Below are 11,591 nucleotides of genomic sequence, written 5' to 3'. Positions count from 1 at the left end.
CTCTTTCTCTTGTTACTAATTTGCCTAAAGATGAAAGATTTCTCTCTCTTTTTTTTTTGTCTTCCTATCTTTCATGATATCTTGAATCATTGATAATTGGCTGAGTGAAAAACTAGGTGATGTTGTATGTATGACTTGCTGAACTCTTCAGTTCTTGCTCAAATATATTTCATGCCTTAAGTTATGACCATTACTTGTTCATTAACCAAGTCAAATACATTTGAGATAATTTTGCAAATACAGGTTTTGTCTTCACTAAAGTGGCATGTCTTTATAGTGTGGTTGATATTACCCAGATTGCGATATCCCACAGGTCAAACCGTGGCCCCTTGGTAATTTTGCCTAGGAGGAAGCTAATAGCCTGGCCTCTGATCCCTCTCTGAATGGTCTCCACCCACCACACATTAGAATCAGATCCCACTGTACCTGCTGCTTCTCTTACTAAAGATTATTTGTTTATTATTTGATCTAATAACAGTGCTAAAGATATTTAAACAACCTCATGTTCCCTGTAAGGCTCATATAACCTATCTCTCTCAATAAGGAATTATTTTCTAATATATGACTCCAATTGTCTTTTATTATGTTTCATTTCTTAATAATACCTCAATGGATTTAACTGAGATGTCAGACGCTTAAGCCCTTTACATCAGTAAAGAAAACATGTTCTCTTATTTTACATATTAATAACATAAATTATTTTTACATGTTAAAAAAACATGCCCACAACAATAAATCAGATAGTCAATGAGACACAAACCTAAATCAATATACTTTTGTCATTAGCACTAATTTTTTGAGAACAAAAACAAGCTAACAGGCATTTAAAAAAAAGTATTGTAGTTTGTTGGTTTAGTAACATTCAATCATAGGATGTTCCCAGAATAAGGTTTGATAAAAGACATTAAAGAAGAACACAGACACATATTCTGTTTCTTTTTTCCCCTCTTGCTCAAGCTTATCAATGTTTAAAACAGTTACATTTTAAACACTTAAAAAAAAATCAAACCACCCTCCCCCACATATTTATATATGTATATATAAACAATAGCTTTTTAGTTAATTATGATTTGGGGGCATTCCACACCAAATGGAAAACGAAAGAAGACAAGTGACTTGGGTTTCAAGCAACCCATTTGTGTGTGATACTCTTGATTTTATAACTATGGAGGAAAAGAGCATGTTTTCTTACAAATAGTCTCTAAACAAAGTTTGTTCACAACTCAGTTCCTTTTTCCTTCTATCACATAGTGTGTTGCTAGACACACGTTGTAAAGATTGGGAGAATTTTTTTGCAAGTCTGAATCAATCTCCTGTTTAATCACTATTTGTTAATTACATGGTATTGTAGATTATAATGATTATGTTGAAATGGAGATTAAAGATATTAAAACAATTTAGAATAGGTGTGCAATAAAATGAAGAAAGTTAACACGACAACCAAGTTTCTTTTTTTTTTTTTTTTGTCTCTTGTAGAATAGGTACAAAATCTTTGACTTATTTTCAATATGGAAAGTTATCTTTTGAACTTTATTGGAATTATTATCGTTAACCAATTTAGTAGAATATAAATTTGCATTTTTGTTGTCTTCTAATGGCTATTTTGCATATTAAAAGTAAAGCCGTCCTTAAAATATGCAGGACTCTCTTGATTATGCCAGCTCTTTTCTCATCCTGCTAAGGCTATAAATAATGCTTCTATTTAAGGCTGGCATTATATCAACCCACCTGCTTCTGGAAGAGAGGAAAAAAATCAGAATCACTCAACCTGCAGATTGCTGTCAGTTTGTGATCATGTGAATAGTAAGTCTTAACTTTTAAAGTGTTATGTGAGATAGGCTGGAGGGATTTTTGAAAAAAGCAATTTCTAGTTTAACAGTTACCCAAGAATTTGAGTACTAATGAAAGGCTTATCCTTGGAGAGAGTATTCATTGACTAGGTATGGCAGCAGCTGGAAGGTGACAGTGGTGAGTAAGGCAGAGCTGGAGAATGAGGGATCATTTCAATTGTATCAGGAAAGGGGGCAGGAATGTGGACGAATACGTAAGTTTTCCACTCTCTGTGGACTGTCTCAGGGGAGTTAGTGGTCTCTGTTCTTTTCTTCCTCCTCCTCAGGATGTTCCCCAGGGAAATGGGGGTGGCTGAAGGAAAAGAGGTATGAAAGACCTTGGCAAACTGGAGAAAAGCAGTCTGGGGCACATGCAAGCTTGGTTTGATCAGATTTTGAAAGAGGAACATCAGTTCCAGGCCTGTTTTAGAAAAGTAAACTTTTTAATTGTGTCTTTTTTTTCCTTCCTGCAAATATGTTATACTGGGAAATCTGTTGAGAAACTCACATCAGATAAGCAGTTTCCATTTGCTAACTTTTCTTTTTTTTTTTGAGAAAATGTGCAGCTACATTTATTGTTTCCAAAACAGATAAACCAACTTCACATTTGAAAATCTGTCATTAATTGTTAAAGTATAGTTTACATGGCTATCCTTTACAAGACTAGACTTATGGCCCTTAGACCTAGTTTTTGTTAGGTAACTTAGCTAAATATAACAGATCAATTATCATTTTGATCTTGTGTATTTATGTTGTAAAGCTGTTCTTTCCCTGTTGTACTTTTGCTGGAGTAAGAATAAGAAGGCTCTCTTGGGAATGGCTTTTGAAGGTGTTAAGGGAGGAGTAGCTGAGAGATTCATGTCGTGTTTGTCACAGAACCAAGAAGTGCCCTCTGTTGCCTAATCAAACATGTGCTTCTAAAATCAACAAGTCAGATATTTCATTCCTCAAGGCTTTCCACTCATAAAGGCAGAATAACTCCCAAACTCCTCAATTAGAAAATATAACAGATTTTATCAGGAAGGGTGGAGCTTCTAAGGCAAAATGTTGGAAAGTCAATGGAAATAACCAGGCACATGATGTCTAATGGGGAGTTTCAAAGACCTTAATCCCAGTAATAAAGATGATATTTACCAAATTACTGAGTAGAATGAATGGCTTTGGCCCCAAAGATTTTGTTACTAGGTTCACATGCCATAAAATCCAGTTGGAATAGCTCATGTAAACTATATAAAGGTGACTAGGACATAGGGGATAGGTATAAAAAGACACCCATGAAAGTTAAGAGCATAATCTCCAATTTTTCTTTAGTTAGTAGGTAATTATAAAAATTAGTAATAAAGGAAATAGGATTGAAATGGATCTAAGGTTCATCCTCCATCCAACCTTTCATTAAACTGTTGGTATGTCTTAACCTTCTAAGCTGAAAATGATGTATTTTTTTTCTTTCTTAGAAAGCCTCAAGACATATTCTGTGTTGTCGAACAGCTTCTGAGCACAGTCCCTAAAGTTAAAACAAATGTCTTGGCATAGAGATGAAGGGAGACCCTCGATGGGTAAGTTAATTTACACTGGGTTCTATTCAAATTTCTTCTCCAAAATCACATCCTCTCTTTTGTACCTTCTGATATATAAATGTATTTGTTTCTACTTGAGTCATAGAAAATGACAAAAGTCAGGCTTCAGTGCAGGTGAGATTTAAATAATCCTTTTTTTTTTTTTTTTAAGTCATAGAAGGTTGTAATCCTGAGCTTCTCTGAGAACAGAACAGAATATTTGACAGAATAGTGAGGAAGGAATCTATTTTAAACACTGAAGAGCAAACTCTGAATGTTTTTATACTACTGGGGAGTTGGTGATAAGCAAAATTTGAGGAGTTTGAGCAAAACCAGAGTTCTAACAAATGTCCTCAGGAACGAAAAAGTACAATTCTTGGCAATCAATACTTGGTTTACATTTGAGAAATTTTGAAAGCTCCTAATTATAAATACAGTAAAAATGAAAGAGGTTAAAGAATGTAACTTGAGAATTTGGAAAAAACCAAATTCCTTTGCCAGGAACACATCAGGCTAAATTGTTTGGTGAGTTACCATATTCTGTAATGTGTATTTCAGACATTTGAGGACATGGATCAGTGGTCTCAGACCATTAGGGCTGTAGTCAGGGAATTTTTCCTTCTAGAGATTGAATATCTAGAGAAAATACTTTTCTGAAAATGCTCAATATACACGGATAGAGAACTGGTCAACTCAGAACTAAATGCTGAGCTAAAAGACTGTATTTCTTCTTAGAAACAAATTCTCTAAGATGATGACTCAGAGATTAGTACTAAAGGGAAAATTTGGCCCATGTGCTTGTCTGAGATGTTAATCTCCATCATGGTCTAGTTTGATCTAATGAAGAAATAATCTGAAGCCATGAAACTGTATACTAGAGTCCCAGAGTCAATGGAACCCAAGATTAGAACCTACATTGCAGATACATAAAGGAACTCAAGATTTACACCAATAGCGAGAAAGTAGAAAATTAAGTGGCCAATTACCTATAAATCCATTACTATGATGCTTCGGGAAGAAAGTAGGTGATTCTCCTAGAAATATTGGCCAATATATTTTTATGATCAGATCATTCATATGGGGGTATGTTTTTTGTAATTGATGGGAGCCCAATTCAAATACGTAATTTTAGTTTTATTAGAAATACTGGATTTAAGAATACTTCAGAAGAGTACTTTAGTCCATTGATCAGAATGGGTTGCACAGAATTCATTTTTCAAAATGTTAACATTTACAACATGAAAAGAAGTGCGTCATGCTCAAATAGGCTGGAGAACCCCCAAGGCAAACAAATTAAACAGAATTCTTGTTTATAGGACTTTTCAGAGGATTTATTTGGCTCATAGATTTTGAACTTCCAGAAGGTGGTTACAGAATGCAGCATTTTTCTAATTTATTAGTCTACAGGACTTTTTTTTGGAAGATTGCTTATTAATATATTAAATAACTTTTCCCATGTATCAGAGTATGGACATCCCTGAGAGAGTGTAATCTCTCTTCTTCCAATGGGATAACAACTAAATTTTTTAAAACTAAATCTTTTCATGGTGGATTAACTATTTCCAATTTCATTTGACTAAGCTATTTTTGGTCGATTTTATTTTGACAGAAAATAGCAGTTAAATTACAAAACCCTTTTATCAATTGCTCAATGTTTCTTTTTTGTTGTTGGAGAATTAGTTAAGTACTTACTCCATATGATGTTGCAAAATTAAGATAAAGTATTTTCTATTAACTTTTGGAAGACTATTTTTTCACTTTTTTTTTTTTTGTTTTAATTTGAAACTCATTCCTTTTACACACAAGTTGGAATTTTGATAGAATTTACAGCACATCTTGATTTGTATTGTTAGATATAAAGTAATTGCCACAAATGGGAAATGAATTTCTAAAAGATGTGTGATATACATCAGGAAAGTCAATTGAAAGATGACCCAAATAGGCAATTCTTCAATTTTCCTCATTTCATTTTCTACCATTTGTTAATGGAGAAATAGGTTTAACCATGCTGCTATCTAATTGGCAGAACAATTTCTGGACTTGTCACTTTTTTATTGGGGCAATTTAATTTTATTGAAGTCGCTCAAAATTTTAAATATTAAAACAAATGCTAACTTTTTGAAAGTCAAACTTCTAATCTGATGTGTCAAGAAACAAACTCCTTCTAGCCCAGCTTACATGCTATGTGAAAGGGGGCTCATTTTCAGGTCCCTCTCAAAATGTGCAAAGTATAGAAATTTCCTATCTGTTCTATACTGATTAAACAGATCACATTTCATGAATATAGTCTATATTCAATGCTTTTTTCATATCATACGAATGTATATGCTTTGGAAACCATTCATTCAAAATTTAGCCAAATGGAATCATGTCTCATTTCTCATTTGAACTAGATCACTGGTGGCAATGGCATGCCCACCCCGCCACCCTTTTAAACTATAATGTTTTAACTTTGAGTAACGATCATTAATACAAATCAAATTGGGCAAATATCCTTGGATTAGAGGAGTAAAAGTGTCAGCACAGTTTAACAAAATTTAGGGGTATTATCTTAGTTTTTTTCTCATTAGAGAAAATAAATTGGTAAGTGTTTTTTAACCCACCTTGTTTCTCCTCACCTCTTTAAAAATAAGACAGATTCCTCTTGGTCTATGCAGAATAATTTTCCAAATAAAAGCCAATTATCTGCTTGGTAAGGAAGCAGAGCGAAACCCTGAAGTTGCTGTGAATTCAAGGTAATGCTCTGTGTACAGTATCTGAATGGACAACATCAGAGTAGCTAGACATTTCCTTCGGCAGCAATCCAGCCTACAGGCAGCTATCATGTTTTAAACAGATTCTTAGTTGCACTAATATTGTGTTAGGCATGGATCACCCTGGTTTTTGTTGGCATCTGAGAAGAACTTACCCAGAGCGCTTTTGAACATCTGAATTCCTGATCTTAGCTATGAGGTGAATATTACCCTATGACTATATGTAACAATTATATCCTCTACCATTTTCTGTTAACCCACGAGTACCAACTGATGAAAGTAAAATCAAGTTGTTGTAAAATGGATCATTTTCATTCTTAACACCTACCTTGCATTTTACAGATAGTGGCGTACCACCTTCTGGAGAAACCAAGGGCTTTGTTACAGTAAACTGGTCCAATGTGATATCACAAGTATAAAAAATATTCCATTCTGTATCAAAACTAGGCACATGCCTTTATTTATAGTAACAGAAGTTAACAGAGTTGAGCAGTTTTGCCTTGGGTCCTGTTTCTTGGCATCCTACATCAGATAAATGCGTCTTTCAACATATCTCTGCCCACAACTCCGGGGATCTAGTCAGGGTTATTTGTATGTAAAGGAAGGCGAAATCACACTTGGATTTATGATGGTGAGTAACTAAAAGCACAACCTCTCATTCATATTGCTTTAAAACATATACAGCATATATGTTTCAAAAAAGAGTAAAGAATATATTGATTTCCTTGTTGTGTTGAACCAACAATCTGATATGATGCAAGGATTTAACAAATGATAATTATAGATACAAATTTTTCTGTAGAGTATGTTTTAGACAAATGTGTCTTTTTAACAAGTAAATCCTACATTGTAGGTTGTTCCTTTTAACTTTTTTCTTTTGTTTCTGCAGTGGTAGAAAATGTTGAATAACTGTCCATGAGCATGAGCCAAAGGTTCAGGTTCATTACTGAGATCCCCAGAATGCCAATATTTGCAATGCAAACAATTAGAATCCCACTGTGTGAAGGGCTTTGACACATGCCTGCCTGCCTTTAGATGGAGAGTCTCCATACGAAGTCCTCCTGCTTCCATGGACCTTGCTTTGACACAGGAGCAGCTACACTAAGCTGCCTTTTTAACCTAGTAATTTGCTGTGCCAGGCTGTCCTACTGGATACCGACAGTGACACAGAAATGATCGTGTAAGTGGTAGACCCTCAAATCATTTTCATGTTGAACCTCCTGGGTCCAGCCACCTCCCCTTCCACAACAGCACCATTGTTTTTTCTGGGCACATACTCAAGGTCAATGCTGTTTTTGTGCTTGCCTTTCCCTCTGCTCCACACAAAAAGGAGGAGAAAACAAAATAAAACCACTCCTAGGAATGTGAAACAGCCCATGGCTGTAGACACCAATATTGTTTTAAGGTCCAGAGAAAATGTATTGGCATTGGTGCCATTAGAAATGGTGTCATTGGAGTCGGTCATGTACATAGGGGTCCTGTTCGCATAAAGGAAGCGGTCTGAAGTGAATCCTTTCACAGTTAAGGAGGCTGTGAAGGTGTCATTCCCAGCAGCATTGCTAGCAATGCAAACGTACATCCCGCTGTCTTGATCTTGGGCAAAGCGGATTTCCAGGGTGCCATCGCCCAACACAGTGGCTCTTCCGTTGGACTTGGTGGTGATAAAACGCCTCCGAGGTGTCACCCAGGAAATCACAGGCTGAGGGTCACCGTCAGCACTGCATTCTAGCTGGACCGTCTGCCCTTCATCCACTAACAGATGCTGCAACTTCTTTTCACGGATTTTGGGTTTTTTGCAGGTAAAGTAAAAAGAAAGGGCAGTGCTATGGAAATCCTTGAATGACCTCTCACGAATAGTATCTGGGCCAGCACACATGGGCTGCTGGCCGCCAAATTGCAGAGTGGGATGCCGCTGCAGGATCCAAAGGAGACGGCAGTCACAGGCCAGTGGATTGTTATTAATGCTCAGGACCTCCAAAGCCCTAGGGGAGGAGAAGACGTTCTCTTCCAAAGTTTCTAGTAGGTTCTGAGACACATTGAGCACACGAAGGAAGCGGAGCCCTTGGAAGGAGTGAGGCTCAATGGTACGGAGCTGGGCCCCCACTATATGAAGCTCCTGAAGGCGGATCAGGTCAGAGAACATCCCTGCTTCAATAGTGCTGATGGGATTGTAGGAGAGGTTAAGGTGGGTCAGATATACCAGATGTTTAAAGGCAAGAAAGGGTACAGTGGACAGGTTGGTATTGGTGATCGAGAGAGATGTGAGGTTGAGACCATAGAGGCTATTGGCAGGGATCATATCCAGTAAAGGCCAATAGTCAATCTCTAGATGTTTCAGGTGGAACAATCTTTTAAAGGCATACACGGGCATACTGTTGATATTGAGATGCTTCAGATGCAGGCTGATGAGGCTGCGGAGGTGGGAGAGGGCTTCTGTTGGTACTGCTGTTAGGTTGCATTTCTCCAGGGTGAGCTGCTCCAAGCTAAGCAGCCCACTGAAGGCCCTGTGTGATATATAAACCAAGTCATTGTCCCCCACTTCTAGAGACTTCAGGTTATGCAAATCCTGGAACATGTAGTCCAGTAAGATGACAATCTTATTCTCACTAATGTCAAGCTTGGTGAGGTTGGACAGCCCCGTGAATACCCCTAAAGGGACCAACTTTAGGCGATTGCCTTTTAGGCGGAGGGAACGCAGGTTAAAGAGGTTGTTAAATGCTCCTGGTTCCACATTGGCAATGATGTTGTCACTCAAGTCTATCTCCTCTAGTAGAGGATATGATATGAATTCTTCAGGGTTGATGCCTTTCAGTCTGTTCTTGCTGAGGTCCAAGATTTTGGTCTCGATGGGAATGCCCTCTGGAATGGCGATCAACCGCCTTCTGTGGCAGCTAACAGATTTGTTCTGGGCAGAGCACTCGCAGCGAGCAGGGCAGCCAATGGTGGACCCCATGAAGATTAACACCACAGCCAGACCCAGGAATGGCTGCCAACATGATATGGCCGTATGAAGCATGACTCCACCTCTTAGTCTACACCTTGGTCAAGGGCCTGCAGGAGGAGGGGCAAAAGAGGGAGGAAGAGAAATCGAGTTAGGTCATGGAGAAGTAAAGGGACATAAATAAGGCAGCAAGTACAATGGAAAGGACTCTGGATTTGTCATCATACAGATCTGGACTTAAACCTGAGAGTTGCCATTATTGCTACACGATTTTGGATAAGTTACTTTATCACCCTGCACTTGAGTTTTTTTTGGCTATAAAATGGTGATAATGGGGATGATAATTATAGCTTCCTAGAGTTACAACAATTGCAGTATTTGACAGCTCTAAAGAAACTAATGCAGTGTCCGTCACAGACTGTGAGGCAAAGCAGGGTACATTTCACGAAAGGCTGTATTTTGAACTCAAATGACAAAAGTAGAGGTCAGTGACTAAGATGAAACCTATCCAGTTTGAATCAGTTTCTGCATCTCTAATGTTTGAGAGATCATCCTGTGTTCAAAATGATGCTAATATAAGCTCCATTCGACATCAGGCCCTTAGGTTCAAAGGACAAATCACAGTTCTGTTTCATGTAAGAGGTTGAGACTTTTTTCTTACATATATAATTTTTTTTTTTTTGTATTTAAAAAAACCTTCGAAGGCATACCTCTTTTAGAATTCAGGAAATTTTGATTTATGAAATAATTTTTTTGAGGTAAACAAAAAGATCCTCAAAATCTCCCTGTATTCTGTGTGTTTAACACAGGGATGAGGCCAAATCAAGGCACCAAAATAGCTATGACAATGAAAATGCTTTAAGTTTTTAGGTTAAATATTGAAGAATGGGAAGAATCATAATATTAAAGAAACATGTTTTTAAATAATAAATGAACTTTCATTCTTTTGGATGCAAATTCAAACCCAGTGAACCTGTTAACTGAAATTAAATAGGTATTGAATGAGATCAGATATGAGTATTTTTAAAATGTATATAGTTAAGCAGACATGAAGTTACTGCTCAACTGATTAACAAGAGGTGTGCTCTTGAGCTGTGCTTCTCAATCTGAGATCCCCAGGGGTACACACCCAAACACCATATTTTATGCGAGGTAAGATTAAAACAATATTTTTAGGTAACAAAGTGTTTGATAAACTTCAGTGTTCACTTCTGAATTGTAAAAGAACAATTAATAAGAGTACAATTCTCCAGTCATGGCGTTTACATATATCTCTATGTCTATATGGATAGCTATTCTGCCTCTAAACAAATCTACCTTAAAAGAACAAATAAACAAACAAACTAGGATCAACCTTAATGGTGAATAACTAGAAAAAATGCTCCCAGAATATAGAAGCAAGGCAAAGACACAGAAAGCGCTAGCAAAATCAATTATATAGCAACATAAAAGTTATAATTATTGGAAAAGATGTGGTAAAACTATTATTGTTTATAGATCAAATTAAGATCTGTCTTAAAAATCAAAGGAAATCAACTGAAAATTTTTAGAATAGGAGAATAAGTAAATTAACATGTTATAAAATATAAATTTTTTTTGTCATATGTATAAAACAGAAAATATTATTGTAAAAAATGATGTCACATCTCTGAAAAGAAATCAAATTCCTTAGAATAAACTTAGCAAGAAATATGTAGAATAAGACAAAATTTACCAAAAAGAGAGATATATTATGTATTTTATTAGAAAGATTTGATATTATATAGAGAATTTTTTTCTCAATAAGTACATATATTACATATAGTTTTGGATCTGAAAAATCCTAAAGTTTATTTGAAAGAATATAAATATGAGAATAATCTGAAACATTAAAAATAGTAAGGAAAACAAACTTGCCCTACAAGATATTTAAATGTAAGTTGTAACACTATAATTTGAAACAGCATGATACTGACACAAAAATATACAGTCAGGGAAAAGGATAAGGAATTATATCTAAGTGTATTTTAAAAGTCTGTATGTGTAAAAGCTGGCATTTTAATTCAGTGAGAAAAATATAAATGATTGGCTTATAACTGGATAGATACTTAGTGAGAAAAGTTGCACATCAATTTCCTTTGTTCCAATAAAATTAAATTTCAAGTGAATTAAGAATTAAAATTCAAGAAAAAAAGGTACTAGAAGAAAATTAAAAAATTTTATAATAGAGTTAAAATGCATTTTCTATGGCTAAAGCTGGAAATCATAAAAGAAAACCATTTATTCAATTTTATGCATTTAAAAATAATAGTGTAAATAAATAGCACAGACCCTCACACAAAGGCAATTGTTAAACTGAAGAATATATTTTAGACTGATATAAGGGATTAAAGATAATATTAAACAGCTCTTACTAATCAATAAGAAAAATAGGTAAAAATAATAAAAACTAAAAGCAGCTAATAAATGAAAAGATCATCAGCTTCACTAGTAAGCAAAGAAATGCAAATGAAACAATATGGGTATATCAGTT

General features: G+C 35.7%; 1 protein-coding gene across 1 annotated transcript in view; it reads right to left on the bottom strand.

Annotated features, from left to right (window-relative positions):
- Window positions 1–7,022: 7,022 nt before the first annotated feature.
- LINGO2 (leucine rich repeat and Ig domain containing 2) overlaps window positions 7,023–11,591 on the bottom strand; it is a 291,549-nt gene continuing 286,980 nt past the window's right edge. The window contains exon 2 of the mRNA XM_006913688.3: window positions 7,023–9,189. Coding sequence (XP_006913750.1) covers window positions 7,334–9,154 — 1,821 coding nt within the window. The 5' untranslated portion in view covers window positions 9,155–9,189 and the 3' untranslated portion in view covers window positions 7,023–7,333. The remainder of the gene's footprint in view (window positions 9,190–11,591) is intronic.

Source organism: Pteropus alecto, unplaced genomic scaffold, assembly GCF_000325575.1.
Source record: "Pteropus alecto unplaced genomic scaffold, ASM32557v1 scaffold14, whole genome shotgun sequence".
NCBI lineage: Eukaryota > Metazoa > Chordata > Mammalia > Chiroptera > Pteropodidae > Pteropus > Pteropus alecto.
This window is presented reverse-complemented; position numbering and strand designations above follow the sequence as displayed.